Source organism: Tachyglossus aculeatus, chromosome 3 (genome assembly GCF_015852505.1).
Source record: "Tachyglossus aculeatus isolate mTacAcu1 chromosome 3, mTacAcu1.pri, whole genome shotgun sequence".
NCBI classification, from domain to species: domain Eukaryota; kingdom Metazoa; phylum Chordata; class Mammalia; order Monotremata; family Tachyglossidae; genus Tachyglossus; species Tachyglossus aculeatus.
The window spans coordinates 19,046,426-19,064,180 of record NC_052068.1 but is presented as its reverse complement, the minus strand read 5'-3'; the positions used below and the strand labels follow the sequence as shown (position 1 = coordinate 19,064,180).

Sequence of the window (17,755 nt, the reverse complement as noted above, 5' to 3'; positions counted from 1 at the left end):
TTAAGCGCTGTGTGCCAAGCACTGTACAAAGCATTGTGGTAGATACCTGATAATCAGGTTGGATGCAGTCCCTTATACCACATGGGGCTCACATTCCAAGTAGGAGGAAGAACAGGTATTTAACCCCCATTTTACAGATGAAGAAACTGAGGCTCGGAGGAGTTAAGTGCCTTGCTCAGGTCAAACAGCAGACAAGTGTCACAGCGAGGATTAGACTCTGACTCCCGGGCATCTTTCCATTGGACAAGCTGTTTTTCAGTTCTAAATTTACATTTTTTTTTTTCTGAGACTCGACAGTCTGGATTCTTTTTCGCTTACTGACTTGTGAACTCTGGGGAAGAGGAAAATGGTATCGATGCTCTACCCATCAGTTCACCCTCCTCTTCCTCTTATCCCTTACATGACCAGGGCTCCGAGAAGTTGAGTCAGGGGTCCAACTTCATTGGCACAGAAGTTGGGGTTGTGTACTACTCCCTCAATTTTGCTGAGGGAAATGGTTTTCTTAAGAATGTCTGCCTGACTTTCCTTTCCACCTCTTTCTTGATTCAGCAGGCTTTTATTACATCTGTTACATTTCTCCGTTGGTTCTCTCACCTAAGCAATAGACCCTCCGGCCTCATACTATTGGTATTAAAGGGAGGAAGGGGTCAGAGAAGCCAAGAGGTTGAAGATGGAGCAAGGGATAATAATAATAATAATAATAATAATGATGGCATTTATTAAGCACTTACTATGTGCAGAGCACTGTTCTAAGCACTGGGGAGATTACAAGGTGATCACGTTGTCCCACGGGGGGCTCACAGTCTTCATCCCCATTTTACAGATGAGGTAACTGAGGCCCAGAGAAGTTAAGTGACTTGCCCAAAGTCACACAGCTGACAATTGGCGGAGCGGGGATTTGAACCCATGACCTCTGACTCTAAAGCCCATGCTCTTTCCACTGAGCCATAGGGATGAGCCCTAAAGGCCTTTCCTATCACACATTACTTGTGAATTTATTATCTCTCTATTACTTTGCTTCTAAATTTGTCATGTAAGAAGATACATTGCAATCAGGTATTTAAAGAAGTCAGAGTATGCAGTCAGTAAGGCCAAACTTTAATTGCCTATGGATATCTACTACTCATTTTGAACAGGTGTTTCAGCTTTGTCCTTTTGCCTTCATCTCAGGGCAATATGAGAAAATGTACTGGTCATTACAGATGATGTAATAATGGGATTTATTAAGCGCTTACTTTGTGCCAAGCACTGTTCTAAGCGCTGGGGAGGTTACAAGGTGATCAGGTTGTCCCATGGGGGGCTCACAGTCTTAATCCCCATTTTACAGATGAAGTAACTGAGGCACAGAGAAGTTAAGTGACTTGCCCAAAGTCACACGGCTGACACTTGGCGGAGCTGGGATTTCTGACTCCAAAGCTTGGGCTCAACTTGATACTCAGGGTACAAGAGATTTGTGTTACCATAAATGTACATATCTAACATAGCCAAGAATATAGCTATAAATTAGAAACCTATTTCTAAAATAGGTACATAATCTATGGATTATATATTATATATTTTTTAAATCAATGTTTGTCTCCCTCTAGACTGTAAGCTCCTTTGAGGCCAGGAACATGTCTACCCACTCTGTTACAGTTACTCCCGCAAGTGCTTAGTACGGTGCTCTGCAAAGAGTAAGTGCTCAATAAATACCACTGATGATAAACGTTGTTATATTATAAACATTTTGAGGGCAGGAATCATGCCTATTTACTCTATGGCACTCCTCCAAGAGCTTAGTTCAGGAAGCTCTGGATAAATACCACTGATTGATTGGCGGAAGAGAGTAGTAAAACCAAGTAAACTTTGGGCGGGCAGATTTTTGTCCTGTTCTTATTAACTATCTTCAGAGCTACCACAGAACTTGAGTATCATTTGGAAATTATTTTGCAAGTAATGATCTGTTTCCCTCTCCTGTTTAGATTCCGCCAGGAGTCCTCTTGACATTTCTCCTGAGGTGAAGGAGAAAAACCTCTCTGACTGCTTCCTCCGGGATGCCGCAATCGCTTACTAACAGGATGGTAGTAAACATGCTCTCTTTCCTGAGGTCAGGCAGGGAAAATGACTACGAATTCCAGTAAAAAGTGTCTACCAACTCCAGTAAATACTGTAATTACCCAAGTGCTTACTACACTGCTCAGCACACAGTAAGTGCTCAATAAATACCATTGATTCACTGAGTGGCTGCTTTTCAAGGCAGACAGGTTGAGGAGGGCAGGTAAGGGAGAACCAGGGAGGCTTTTTTCTGAGGTTATAAACGTCAAAGTGGAACTGACTAGAATTGCGGCCTGTGTGGCCTATAGTCTCACAGGGGATGTTCTCACCAGGTTTCAGTGCAGTTAAAAGGCGACAGAGGACAGATTTTACATGCCTGCACTCCAGCATGGATAGCCGGTTGGTCACACCCTCAGGCATGGCTAGGCCAGAGCTCCCAGGGTGACTGGAGCTTTTTGTTTGGCTTCCTGCCTAACTGCGACCAAAGATGAGGAAAACTGGGTGACTACGTAGCACCTCAAAAAAAAGAAGAGGAAAAAAAAAAGAACCTGTCCCCATGGCAACAAATGAGTGGCTGACAGTTGGGTTTTTTTTTTGTTGTTTTTTTTGAATTTCATTTCAATAAAAACAGAAGTCAGGATGAAGAGCCCAGGTCATGAGACCCGCCTGGGGAAAAAAAATGAAATAATGGCCAGCTGATACCCTCTCCCCCAGTTTTCCCAAGCCACTTTCTTTCCCCTTAGGGTCACCTTGTTTATACTTTAAAACTGCTATATATGCTTTGTTCTTTTCTGCGACATGGTATTTTTATAAATGTCACACGATCGTGTTTGCTAGGATCGGAGAGCGGGAGTTTTCACTAAAATTGTATTTTATGGCCCTTGTTTCTTTTTCCTCCTCTCTTCTTCCCACTGTTCTTTTGAAGTACATCAGACTGGATTGCTGCTATGTGATGCCCTGAGAAGCAGAGTGGTTTAGTGGATACAGCACAGGCCTGGGAGTCGGAAGGTGCTGGGTTCTAAACCCAGCTCCGTCACACATCTTGCTGTGTGACCCTGGGCAAGTCACTTCACTTCTCTGAGCTTCAGTTCCCTCATCTGTAAAATGGGAATTAAGACTGTGAGCCCCAAGTGGGGCAGGGCCCGTGTCCAACTTGGTTAACCTGCATCTACCCCAGCCCTCACAACGGTGCTTGGTGTAAAGTAAGAGCTTAACAAGTGTCATAATTATTATTACTATGACAGGGGCTGTTTCCCACTGACTTGTTAGTATAGGAAAACGGTAGGAGACCCAAGAGTCACGGCCAGCTCAGTAAAGTACGGTACGCATCTGAGGGCTGAAAAGGCCAAGGACCACAAAGTCAGTGATGGAGGCGCATCTCTGGGGAATCCCCCAGAATAAAGGAGGGAAAAGGCCAGCATAGGAAGGACACGACGACTCATTATAAGGCAGAGTTAGTGATAACTGTAACATTGTTGAGAAGTGATCCCTTTGGCAGGTGCTTAAACAGGGCACTGGGTGGAACGGAACATTAATGAGAGGATCTCAGTGCGGCCTCGCGGAAAGAGATCGGGCTTGGGAGTCAGAGGACCTGGGCTCTAATTTCAGTTCTGCCACTTGCCTTCAGTGTGAACTCGATGAAGCACTGTTATCTTCTCTGTGCCTCAGTTTCCTCATCTGTTTAACAGGAACTAAATACCTGCATTCTTTCCTCCTTACACAGTGAGCCAGCCCCACACAGGACAGGAACGGGGCCTGACCTAGAAGCAGCACAGAGTAGCTGATAGACCACAGGCCTGGGAGTAAGAAGGGCATGGGTTCTAATCCCCGCTCGGCTACTTAATAATAATAATAATAATAATAATAATAATAGCATTTGTGAAGCGCTTACTATGTGCAAAGCACTGTTCTAAGCGCTGGGGGGATACAAGGTAATCAGGTTGTCCCGCGTGGGGCTCACAGTCATCATTCCTGTTTTACAGACGAGGTAACTGAGGCGCCCAGAAGTTAAGTGACTTGCCCAAGGTCACACAGCAGACATGTTGGTGGAGCCGGAATTCGAACCCATGACCTCTGACTCCAAAGCCCGTGCTCTTTCCACTGAGCCATGCTGCTTGTACTTGTCTGCTGTGTGACTTTGGGCAAGCCACTTCACTTCTCTGTGCCTCAGTCACCTCATCTGCAGAATGGGGATCGAGACTGTGAGCCCCATGTGGGACACGGACTGTGTCCAACCCTATTTGCTTATATCCACCCCAGTGCTTAGTACAGTGCCTGGCACACGGTAAGTGTTTATCAAATACCATTACTAACAGATACCATTATTGTAGCTACCCTAATGCTTAGCCAGCCAAGTGCTTAGTACATAATAAGCTCTTAACAAATACCTCAACTATTATTAAAAGAGGAAATTTCTGAACAAACCAATAATTAACTTTCTTAAGCTGTTCAAACACCGTTTTGGGTTTTAAAGGTGTGAAATAGAATCAATGAGATTTTACGTTTGCTTGCTGTTGGCTGTCACACTGAATATGACAGAGACAGAGAAGCACCGTGGCTCAGTGGAAAAGAGCCCGGGCTTTGGAGTCAGGTCATGGGTTCAAATCCCAGCCCCGCCACTTGTCAGCTGTGTGACTCTGGGCAAGTCACTTAACTTCTCTGGGCCTCAGTTCCCTCATCTGTAAAATGGGGATGAAGACTGTGAGCCTCCCGTGGGACAACCTGATCACCTTGTAACCTCCCCAGCGCTTAGAACAGTGCTTTGCACATAGTAAGCGCTTAATAAATGCCATTATTATTATTATTATTATTATTATTTTTATCTGAGCAAAACAGATGGTGAGTCTAAGCTAATCCACACTTAGGCACAATGCTACACTCTCCTCGGGTACAAAAACTTGCTTCTTTGAAAAGATGAATACCAAAGCTATCCCTTCTATGTGCTCATTGGCTTCAGGAAATCTCTTTGCCCTCTAGCAATGAAAGACTTTGAGGAATGTCCTCACACCTACTTTTCTTAAAGGCTTTAATTTGGTCTCCATTATGAATTCATATTTGCAGAGTTCACAGCAACGGGTGTCTGAGCTTTTGATCCACTGCTGCAGGCAGCCTTGGTGCACAAAATGAAGACTTCCTGTGCAGTGACAGGGCGTAATCAGAGGACTCTCGTCATCTCCTTCACAGTGACATATCCTATATCAAAGCAAATCCATTTAAAACACGGTGAGTGAACTGACGGACAACTGGAAATCAGAGAAGAAAAATCTATGCGGCCTGTTAGATTTGATACTATATACAGTGAATCCCAACAGAACTCTTCCCCCCCATTGTTCACCGGCCCCCATCGAAAAAAAAGTTGATCTTGGTCACAGCAAAAAATCTGATACTACTGCTTTATACATTCACAGGCACCGAGGGACAAAAATACGGTAAACTACAAATCTTCTTTCGAGGTTAAAACAGCAGCATGAAAAGTCTGTAAGACATCTGGCAATAGACAGGGAATGAATGGATTGAGAAACTGCAGTGACATTTTTAATAAGACAGTAGTACTTCACTGAGAGAGGCATTTAAAGCCACACGGAGAGCACATTCCAGATGACATATCTAGTAAACAGTGTGACTTAAAAATGAAACCACCACTCCACCAACTTGAAAAAGTGGATGTGAGGGCCTCAGGGTCCCCAAACCAATGTAGCTTGAGTTATCTTAGCACAGAAAAAGTCCCATCAGCTACTGTTTAGCTGCTCAGTCAATGGGTAACTGAAGGTCAATGGCTGACCGGAGGCTGGAAGGAGAAGGATGAGTGATATTTGGCTTCTGTTTCTCTCTCAGTGATGGCAAGGGGATTTAGATTGGAAGCAGACAAGCTCAGGGCTCACTGGCTGGCTCCACTCCAGAGGGCTGTGGACCTCATAGAGAAGCAGCACGGCCTAGTAGATGGAACACAGGCCTGGGAGCGATGAGGACCTGGGTTCTAATCCCGGCTCGGCTACTTGTCTGCTGTGTGATTTTGGGCAACTCACTTCACTTCTCTGTACTTCAGTGACCTCATCTAAAAAACGGGGATTAAGACTCTGAGCCCCATAAGGGGCAGGGACTTTGTCCAACCCGATTTGCTTGTATCCACCCCAACGCTTAGTAGAGTGTCTGGCACATATTCATTCATTCATTCAATCGTATTTATTGAGCGCTTACTGTGTGCAGAGTACCGTACTAAGCGCTTGGGAAGTACAAGTTGGCAACATATAGAGACGGTCCCTACCCAACAGTGGGCTCACAGTCTAGAAGATTAAGCACTTAAGAAAGAGCACAATTATTGTGATTATTTTCTGGACTGGTCCAGGACATCTTGGTACCCCAGGGGTGACAGAGAGTGCTCTGCACACAGTAAGCGCTCAATAAATACGATTGAATGAATGGTTCCAGACTCCCCCAAAGGGTCCAGATTAAAGTTTCTAGAAGGAAATTAAGGAGACCACGAAGGAAATCTGGTACCATGAATCACGATCCTGACTGTTAACCGGATGAGAGGGTGCAAAACTCCCTTCCTGGGTTCTAGCTCCTATAATGGGGAAGACAACCACCGAGCTTCAGGTGATAGCCAAAACAACTATGCAACCAAAAGTGCCAGTAGAAGTGTCTACAGTCCCAGCCCACCGCAGCTGGCCTGGAGAATAGAGGTCTGGGGGTGGGGTCTCTTAGAGTCCTCTGACTGGGAGCATCTCTTCCTCCATAGCCACTCACCGTCAACCCTACATTCCCTCAAGGGAATCCTTGAAAACAGCTAGCCTTGACCAGAACCTAAAGAGTAGAGGTATAGATTCATAACATTCATATTAGTGTCCGTCTCCCCCTCTAAACTGTGATCCTGTTGTGGGCAGGGAATGTGTCTGCCAACTCTGTTGTGCTGTACTCTTCCAAGTGCTCAGTACAGTACACCACACATAGTAAGTGCTCAATAAATGCTACTGGCTGACTTCACTGGGTCAGAAAACATCAGGCAAGAACCAGCCACCTACTCTCCTACTACAACCCAGCTCGCACATTTTGTTCCTCTAACGCTAACCTTCTCGCTGTCCCTCCACCTCGTCTATCTTGCCGCCAACCTCTCGCCCACGTCCTGCCTCGGGCCTGGAATGCCCTCCCTCCCTCGTCATATCTGACAGATGATTACTCTCTCCGCCTTCAAAACCTTATTGAAGGCACATCTCCTCAAAGAGGCCTTCTCTGACTATGTCTTCCCTTTCCTCTTCTCCCACTTCCTTCTGCATTGCCCTGACTTGCTCCCTTTATTCATCCCCCCTCCCAGCCCCACAGCCGTCACCAAAACCTGCCAGTCTCACCTCCGCAACATTGCCAAGATCCGCCCTTTCCTCTCCATCCAAACCGCTACTCTGCTTGTTCAAGCGCTCATCCTATCACATCTGGATTACTATATCACCCTCCTCTCCGATCTCCCATCCTCCTGTCACTCCCCACTTCAATCCATACTTCATGCCACTGCCCGGATTGTCTTTGTCCAGAAACGCTCTTGGCATGTTACTCCCCTCTTCAAAAATCTCCAGTGGCTACCAATCAATCTGCGCATCAGGCAGAAATTCCTCAGCCCTGGCTTCAAGGCTGTCCATCACCTCGCCCCTTCCTCCCTCACCTCCCTTCTCTCCTTCTACAGCCCAACCTGCACCCTCCGCTCCTCTGCCGCTAATCTCCTCACCGTGCCTTGTTCTCACCTGTCCCACCGTCGACCCCCGGCCCACGTCATCCCCCTGGCCTGGAATGCCCTCCCTCCCAACATCCGCCAAGCTAACTCTCTTCCTCTCTTCAAGGCCCTACTGAGAGCTCACCTCTTCCAGGAGGCCTTCCCACACTGAGCCCCTTCCTTCCTCTCCCTGTCCCCCTCTCCATCCCCGTCATACCTCCTTCCCTTCCCCACAGCACCTGTAAATATGTATATATGTTTGTACATATTTATTACTCTATTTCTTTATTTTACTTGTACATATCAATTCTATTTATTTTATTTTGTTAATATGTTTTGGTTTGTTCTCTGTCTCCACCTTCTAGACTGTGAGCCCACTGTTGGGTAGGGACCGTCTCTGTATGTTGCCAACTTGTACTTCCCAAGCGCTTAGTACAGTGCTCTGCACACAGTAAGTGCTCAATAAATACGATTGAATGAATGAATGAATCGCTTATGTCCATATCTGTAATTTATTTCTTTATATTACGGTCTCTCTCCACCTCTAGACCGCAGGCTTGTCACAGGCAAGGAATGTGTCTGTTTATTCCTTCATTCAATTGTATTCATTGAGCACTTACTGTGTGCAAAAGCACTATACTAAGCACTTGGGAGGGCACAATATGACAAGAAATACATTCCCTGCCCACAGCAAGCTCACAGTCTAGAGTTTATTATATTGTACTCTCCCTTGCACTTAGAGCAGTGCTCTGCACACAGCAAGCGTTCAATAAATACAATTGAATGACTGATTGACTGACTTTGTCGCGGTGGCCTCCCTCGCCCCTAGAAGTGGCTACAGGGCCAGTTTCTTTTCAGTGACACTCAGTACGAGGTGGACCTGTTCTTCAAACTTTTAACTCTACCTCCATCAAGCAACCTCACTGACATCAAGGAAAGTAGACAGTTTAATAGGCTTCTTTATGGCAGAGGGAAATATTCTAGCAATGAAGTGAAATGGATCTCACTTTGGCACTCTGGCCTCCTGTCCCTCTGATTCTGGTTCGGGACTCCGGTCGTAGTTGAAGGTCCCGTACATTCAACTCCCTTCTCAGGCCCCCGGTTCCTCCCCGTCCTCCTTCCCTCACCCCCAACGATCTGGCCTCCTACTTCATTAACAAAATTAAATCCATCAGGTCCAACCTCCCCAAAGTCTCTTCCCCCCTTTCTCCAACCCCCCGGCTCTCAACACTCTCTGCTACTCTCCCATCCTTCCCAGCGGTATCCTCAGAGGAGCTCTCCTCCCTCCTCTCAACTGCTACTCCGGCCACCTGTGCTTCTGACCCCATTCCCTCTCATCTCATGAAATCTCTCGCTCCATCCTTTCTCCCCTCCTTAACTTCCATCTTCAACCACTCACTCTCCACTGGTTCCTTCCCCTCTGCCTTCAAACATGCCCATGTCTCTCCCATCCTAAAAAAACCCTCTCTTGACCCCACCTCACCTTCTAGTTATCGTCCCATATCCCTCCTACCATTCCTTCCCAAACTCCTTGAACGAGTTGTCTACACACGCTGCCTCGAATTCCTCAACAACAACACTCTCCTCGACCCCCTCCAGTCTGGTTTCCGTCCCCTTCATTCCACGGAAACTGCCCTCTCAAAGGTCACCAATGACCTCCTGCTTGCCAAATCCAGCGGCTCATACTCTGTCCTAATCCTCCTCGACCTCTCAGCTGCCTTTGACACTGTGGACCACCCCCTTCTCCTCAACACGCTACCTGACCTTGGCTTCACAGACTCCGTCCTCTCCTGGTTCTCCTCTTATCTCTCTGGTGGTTCTTTCTCAGTCTCTTTTGCAGGCTCCTCCTCCCCCTCCCATCCTCTTACTGTGGGGGTTTCCCAAGGTTCAGTGCTTGGTCCCCTTCTGTTCTCAATCTACACGCACTCCCTTGGTGACCTCATTCGCTCCCACGGCTTCAACTATCATCTCTACGCTGATGACACCCAGATCTCCATCTCTGCCCCTGCTCTCTCCCCCTCTCTCCAGGCTCGCATCTCCTCCTGCCTTCAGGACATCTCCATCTGGATGTCTGCCCGCCACCTAAAGCTCAACATGTCCAAGACTGAACTCCTTGTCTTCCCTCCCAAACCTTGTCCTCTCCCTGACTTTCCCATCTCTGTTGACGGCACTACCGTCCTTCCCGTCTCACAAGCCCACAACCTTGGTGTCATCCTCGACTCCGCTCTCTCATTCACCCCTCACATCCAAGCCGTCACCAAAACCTGCCGGTCTCAGCTCCGCAACATTGCCAAGATCCGCCCTTTCCTCTCCATCCAAACTGCTACCCTGCTCATTCAAGCTCTCATCCTATCCCGTCTGGACTACTGCACCAGCCTTCTCTCTGATCTCCCATCCTCGTGTCTCTCTCCACTTCAATCCATACTTCATGCTGCTGCCCGGATTATCTTTGTCCAGAAACACTCTGGGCATATTACTCCCCTCCTCAAAAACCTCCAATGGGTACCAATCAATCTGCGCATCAGGCAGAAACTCCTCACCCTGGGCTTCAAGGCTGTCCATCACCTCGCCCCCTCCTACCTCACCTCCCTTCTCTCCTTCTCCAGCCCAGCCCGCACCCTCCGCTCCTCCACCGCTAATCTCCTCACCGTGCCTCGTTCTCGCCCGTCCCGCCATCGACCCCCGGCCCACGTCATCCCCCGGGCCTGGAATGCCCTCCCTCTGCCCCTCCGCCAAGCTAGCTCTCTTCCTCCCTTCAAGGCCCTGCTGAGAGCTCACCTCCTCCAGGAGGCCTTCCCAGACTGAGCCCCTTCCTTCCTCTCCCCCTCGTCCCCCTCTCCATCTCCCCATCTTACCTCCTTCCCTTCCCCACAGCACCTGTATATATGTATATATGGTTGTACATATTTATTACTCTATTTATTTATTTATTTATTTTACTTGTACATATCTATCCTATTTATTTTATTTTGTTGGTATGTTTGGTTTTGTTCTCTGTCTCCCCCTTTTAGACTGTGAGCCCACTGTTGGGTAGGGACTGTCTCTGTGTGTTGCCAATTTGTACTTCCCAAGCGCTTAGTACAGTGCTCTGCACATAGTAAGCGCTCAATAAATACGATTGATGATGATGATGATGATGAAGGTGGAGAAAGGTGACTAGCGATAAAACCCAAACTGGGACATGGGTGGCAATGGAGAAGAAAGGTCTGGTCAATGGTGGGGGGCGGGGAGGGAGGAGACAAGATCTAAAGAAGGCAGGGGCAAAGAAAGAGCACTTTGGACGTTAAAGACAGTTGGCAGATGTGGGACTTGGGGAAGAATAAAGGACACTGGCAAGCAACAAAAACTGAGAGAAAAGGAAATCATGGAAAATATTTGCTTAACAAACTTCAAGGCTAAAGACAGAAGACGACATGAATAAAAATAAAAACCCAAGCTAGACTCGAAAATTAAGAGTTATGAAATTACACCGAAAGCAGCAGCTCTGGTGGCCCATCATTTCTGTCAGTAAGGTACACTGCACTCTAAGTTAAGAGCGCCAATTTGGTCTTTAATATGTGTAGCCTTATTTTTTTTTTTTTGCTTTAGTACCTGAAGGCACCTTGGGGCTCAAACTTGGATGAAAAAAAAAGGAATCTGAGGTTTTAAAACGAAAATTGAGTCCATATCCTTCTATACTTTTTGAGAAACCCATTATCCTCCAAATGACTTGAGACTTTCATCCCTAAGCTTCACATATTAAAGCCAGGAGAGGCTACAGAGGAGAGCAGGCAGAAGAGCAACGGAATGGGTCTGTTTACTGTTATACTGTACTCTCCCAAGTGCTTAGTACAGTCCTTTGCACACAGTAAGCACTCAATAAATATGAGTGAGTGGAGCAGGAAAGCCCACTGATGGCTCCCTAAAGGAGGTGTCGGTGGGGGGAAGGTGGGGAGGAGTGTTTTTCGGCCAACCAACCTGCAAGCATCCCCAGACACGGACAGAGGGGAGAGCGGGGGGACCTTTTCAGAAAGGGGAGAAGGGCAATCCAGGTCGCTATCCTTCTCAACGGAGCAGAGAGGTGCCCGGGGCTCCTTGGGCTGCAGCTTCGAGGAGGCGGCGTCCTCGAAGACGTCATCGTCGTCGTCGCCTGGCTCTTCCCAACGGAAGCCCGGGCTCCCAGCGGGCCCGCTGCAGGCCTTGTCTTTCCTATGGGGGGCCGGCCCGTGCTCCAGTTCGTGGAACCGGTGCAGGCTGCTGGAACTGGGGCTGCGGGAAAAGGCCAACAGGTAGCGGAGCAGTCGCTTGCTCTTGGGCGCCGAGTCGGGATGGACTTTCTCCTCGAGGAGCGGCAGGCGGATGCCGCCCTGCTGCGTTCTCGCTCCGGAGCTGCTTGGAGGGCGGACGGAAAGAAGCGCCGCGGGGAGGTTCGGAAGGCGGCCCGGCGGGGGTGGCTTCGGGGGGTCGCCGGTGCTTCCATCTCGGCCGTGAGGGGGGTTCATCCTCAGGCCCCGCTCCGGCGGGGGCCCTAACTTGCCTTCGGAGGAGGCCCTCTCTCCGGGATCCAAACGGCCCGTCAGGGCCCGGGCCCTCTCGTCCACATCGTTGAGGGATCTGGAGAACTTGAGGAGTCTGCCGGCTTCGGGATTCCCGGCTTTAGAGGCCCTTAACGGGTCCTGACGGAAAACCGTCACTGTGACCCCTTGGGTCAGAGAACTCTGGTAGTGAGGAGATTTCAAGACAACAGCAGACTGCACGGGACTGTGATGACAACACTCAGAAAACACTGCACTGGAACTGCATGCAGAACAGTGGAATAAAAGCACAGAAAGTAAAAACGATTAAAAAAGAGCGCGGACATATTCAAGTGGAGAAATGAGACAATGCGGGAACACGGCGAGCAACAGTGTGAGCTGACAGGGGGTGGAATCAGTCAGCGATATCGTTGGCGGTCGAGGGAACGCTGATCGAGAACGGGAAAATCGGGAATCAAAGCACAAGGACGTTTACTTTTCCGGATGCGCGTCCGCCAGATCGGCCTTTCGATCTGCCTCCCTGGAAGCTTTACCTGCAGATGTCCTGGTTGGACGGTGTCACCGACGTCCGAGGGAAGCTGTGAGGAGCGGACGGCGACGTCGGGCTTCCAGCCTGAAACAACGGAGCTTGGGTTAGTTCGAAATCCTGCCACCGACCGAGGGAATTCATTCAATCGTATTTACTGAGCGCTTCCTGTGTGCGGAGGACTGGACTAAGCGCTTGAGGGAATGGCATGAGAGGTCCACGTTTTAGGGAACACAGCCTGGGGCGTGGGGCTAGAGAGACGGAAGGATGACAGCGCTGGGGGAGGACCGACAGAGTTACGGTAAAGAAAGACTGAGGCTGAGAGTCGTGGCGGGGGGGACGGTTATCGGTGAACCAATCACTCAGTGCTCTGCACACAGTAAGCGCTCAATAAATACGATTGATGATGATTTAGTGAGTGCTTACGACTGTGAGCCCACTGTTGGGTAGGGACCGTCTCTGTATGTTGCCAACTTGTACTTCCCAAGCGCTTAGTACAGTGCTCTGCACACAGTAAGCGCTCAATGCGATTGAATGAATGCATGAATGAATGTGTGAGGAGCACTGTGTTAAGTGCTTGAGAGAATACGACCGAGTTGGTAGACAGCTTCCATGTCTACACGCAGCGTGGCTCAGTGGAAAAGAGCCCGGGCTTGGGAGTCGGAGGTCATGGGTTCTAATCCTGACTCTGCTGCTTGTCAGCTGTGTGACTTTGGACAAGTCACTTAACTTCTCTGTGCCTCAGTTCCCTCATCTGTAAAATGGGGATTAAGACTGTGAGCCCCATGTGGGACAACCTGATCACCTTGTATCACCCCCAGTGCTTAGAACAGTGCTTTGCACATAGTAAATGCTTAACAAATACCATTATTATTATTATTACAATGAGCTTACAGTCTAGAGGAAGAAAGAAAGGAAGAGGCAGAGGGGACAAGTTGAGGGAGGCAGGGGACAAAAGCAAGGAAGATGGAAGGAAATAGGGTAGGGGGAAGGGAGAGCATGCCTCCTCTTCATCATGAATGGTGAAAGCTCTAACTACTGCTGTTTCTCTGCTCACTCTCACTCCTCCAGCTCAAGGTTTCAAGTCTATCATATACTACTAACAATGCTTTTTTATGGTATTTGTTAAGCACTTACTATATGTCATACGCCGTTCTGAGCACTGGTGTAGGTAAAAAATTAATTAGGTCAGACACATCATTCATTCAATCATACCTGAGCGCTTACTGTGTGTAGGGCACTGTACTAAGCACTTGGAAAGTACAATACAGCAAAAAAGAGAGTCAATCCCGGCCCAAAATGGGTTTACAGTGGGGGGAGACATCGCCTGGGGCTCACAATCTAAGCAGGAGGAAGAACAGGTATCCCCATTTTATAGAGATGTGAAGTGACTGGCAGACACATGGCAGACAAATGGCAAACCTGGGATTTGAACCCAGGTCCTGTGGGCCCCCGGGCCCGTGCTCTCTCCACTAGGCCAAGCTGCTTCACCACAGAGTAGAGTCAAGGCAGAGCCGAGGGACCGGGAGGGAGGGGTTGGTGGGGACGGCCACCTGGAACACCTCATCTTAGTCTTGTGGTCCTCCCGGCCTCCCTCGGCCCTGTCCGCCAGTCTCTTTGGAAGGGAGCAGGGAACGGTGAAAGAAGGATATTAGTCAGTCGTTGTGGGCAGGAAATGTGTCTGTTGTGGGATTGGATGCGCTGTACTAAGGTACAGTGCTTTGCACACAGTAAGCACTCAATAAATACGCCCAAATGAATTGCATTTATTGAGGGCTTACTGTGTATGGAGCATTTGGGAGAGTACAACAGAACAAATTCCCTGCCCACAACGAGTTTACAGTCTAGAGGGGGAGACAGGCATTAATATAAAGAAATAAACTACTGGTATGTACATAAGTGCTGTGGGGCTGGGAGGAGGGGATAGGCAAAGGGAGCAAGTCAGGGCAACATAAAGGGAGCCGAAGAAAGGGAAAAGAGGGCTATTCGCACACGTACTAGAAAGGCAAGGCGCAGGTAGAAAGGAAGAAGGCACTGGAGACCAGATATGGAGGAGTAATCAATCAATCGTATTTATTGAGCGCTTACTGTGTGCAGAGCACTGTACTAAGCGCTTGGGAAGTACAAGCTGGCAACATATAGAGACAGTCCCTACCCAACAGTGGGCTCACAGTCTAGAAGGGGGAGACAGAGAACAAAACCAAACATACTAAGAAAATAAAATAAATAGAATAGATAGGTACAAGTAAAATGAATAAATAAATAAATAGAGTAATAATAAATAAATAGAGTAATAGGGTAGGGTGGAGGAGACGGAGGAGAGGGGGCAGCTAAATAAAGAGGATGCTGGGCCAATGCGGGCCAGACAGACAGACCAGAGAGGGGAGAAGGAGGGTCACAGTAACAGAAAAAGCTGCATGGCCTGAAGCAGCAGGGCCTAGTGGGATAGAGCTCAAGCCTGGGAATCAGAAGGTCGGTGTTCTAAGCCCGGCTCTGCTACTTGTCCATCGTGTGACCTGGGGCAAGTCACTGAACCTCTCTGGGCCTCAGTTCCCTCATCTGTAAAATGGGGGTTAAGACTGTGAACCCTATGTGGGAAAGGGACTGTGTCCAACCCGATTTTCTTGTATAATAATAATAATAATGATGGTATTTATTAAGCGCTTACTATGTGCAAAGCACTGTTCTAAGCGCTGGGGAGGTTATAAGGTGATCAGGTTGTCCCACGGGGGGCTCACAGTCTTCACCCCCATTTTACAGATGAGGGAACTGAGGCCCAGAGAAGTTCAGTGACTTGCCCAAAGTCACACAGCTGACAATTGGTGGAGCTGTGATCTGAACCCATGACCTCTGACTCCAAAGCCCGGGCTCTTTCCACTGAGCCACACTGCTTCTCTAGCCCAGTGCTTAGTGCCTGGCACATAGTAAGCACTGAACGAATACCATAATCATTACTATTATTATTAGAAAAAGGGAAAAGACAGGTAAAGGGAAGTCAGCTGATGGAGAGCCAGGAAGCCAACTGTCGGGAGTTTCTGTTTATTCACGACTAGCAGAATATTCGGATTTACCCATAGTTGGGTGGACATGCAGGTGAATAGCCAATCAATCAATTAAATGACTGAGGTGCACCCTGGCTTAATGGAAAGCGCCTGGGCATCTAGGGGCTTGGACAGAGCTAATCTCTGCTCTTTCCCCCTCGTCCCCCTCTCCATCCCCCCCATCTTACCTCCTTCCCTTCCCCACAGCACCTGTATATATGTTTGTACATATTTATTACTCTATTTATTTATTTCACTTGTACATATCTATTCTATTTATTTTATTTTGTTAATATGCTTGATTTTGTTCTCTGTCTCCCCCTTTTAGACTGTGAGCCCACTGTTGGGTAGGGACTGTCTCTATATGTGGCCAACTTGTACTTCCCAAGCGCTTAGTACAGTGCTCTGCACACAATAAGCGCTCAATAAATATGATTGATTGATTGATTGATTTCCCTCGCCTGCTTCATGACTTCTCTGAGCCTCCATTTCCTCCTCTGTAAAATGGCGATTCACTACTTGTTCTCTGCCCTCCTCAGTTGTGAGCTCATGAAGGAAAGGGATCGGGCACGACTAATTATCTTCTATCGACCTTAGCACTTAGTTCAGTGTGAGGCACACAGTAAGCACTTAACAAATACCATTATTACTGATTATCATCACCATCAATCATTACTGAACACATTCTGAGGGCAGAGCATAGTACTAAGTACTTGGGAGAGTCTAACAGAATTAGTAGGGCTGATGGCTTCCCTCAAGCAGCTTATAACAAGAATAATAACACTTAATAATTATGGTATTTGTTAAGCGCTTACTATGTGCCAAGCACTGAACTAAGTGCTGGGGTAGATACAAGCAAATCGGGTTGGACGCAGTCCCTATCCCACAGGGGGCTCACAGTCTCGATTGCCAGCTTACAAATGAGGTAACTGAGGCACAGAGAAGTGAAGTGACTTTCCCCAGGTCACACAGCAGACACGTGGTGGAGCCGGGATTAGAAGGCATGACCTTCTGACTCCGAGGCCTGTGCTCTATCCGCTATGCCAGGCTGCTTATAATCTAGCAGGGGTGACAGACACTAGAAGACATTACAGATAGATCATTCACAGACACACACTCACACCCGCAGAGATGCACAGATGCATGTGGCAATCAATCAATCCATCTATCGTATTTATTGAGCGCTTACTGTGTGCAGAGCACTGTACTAAGCGCTTGGGAAGTACAAGCTGGCAACATATAGAGACAGTCCCTACCCAACAGTGGGCTCACAGTCTAGAAAGGGGAGACAGAGAACAAAACCAAACATACTAACAAAATAAAATAAATAGAATAGATAGGTACAAGTAAAATAAATAAATAAATAAATAGAGTAATAAATAGGTATCATCATCATCAATCGTATTTATTGAGCGCTTACTATGTGCACAGCACTGGACTAAGCGCTTGGGAAGTACAAATTGGCAACATATAGAGACAGTCCCTACCCAACAGTGGGCTCACAGTCTAAAAGGGGGAGACAGAGAACAAAACCAAACATACTAACAAAATAAAATAAATAGAATAGACAGGCACAAGTAAAATAAATAAATAAATAAATAAATAGAGTAATAAACATGTATCATCATCATCATCATCAATCGTATTTATTGAGCGCTTACTATGTGCAGAGCACTGTACTAAGCGCTTGGGAAGTACAAATTGGCAACATATAGAGACAGTCCCTACCCACCTAGGAATTAGGAAACTTAAGCAGGAAATAAGATTCACTCATTCATCCAATCAATCGTATTTATTGAGCGCTTACTGTGTGCGCAGCACTGAACTAAAGCCCCTGGGAGAGTACGCTACAACAATAAGCAGACACACTCCCTTCCCACAATGAATATACATTGTGTACACAATATACAATTGTGTATACAATATACACAATACAAAT

General features: G+C 47.6%; 1 protein-coding gene across 4 annotated transcripts in view; it reads right to left on the bottom strand.

Moving 5' to 3' along the window:
* MARCHF8 (membrane associated ring-CH-type finger 8) overlaps window positions 1-17,755 on the bottom strand; it is a 231,933-nt gene that overhangs the window by 25,795 nt on the left and 188,383 nt on the right. For 3 of the 4 annotated variants that reach the window (XM_038743686.1, XM_038743687.1, XM_038743688.1), the window contains 3 exons: window positions 12,783-12,862; window positions 11,693-12,511; window positions 5,046-5,226 (listed from right to left, as the gene is read on the bottom strand). In XM_038743686.1, the coding sequence (XP_038599614.1) occupies window positions 5,046-5,226; window positions 11,693-12,511; window positions 12,783-12,862 (1,080 nt within the window). The remainder of the gene's footprint in view (window positions 1-5,045; window positions 5,227-11,692; window positions 12,512-12,782; window positions 12,863-17,755) is intronic. The other variant, XM_038743689.1, reaches the window with a different exon arrangement.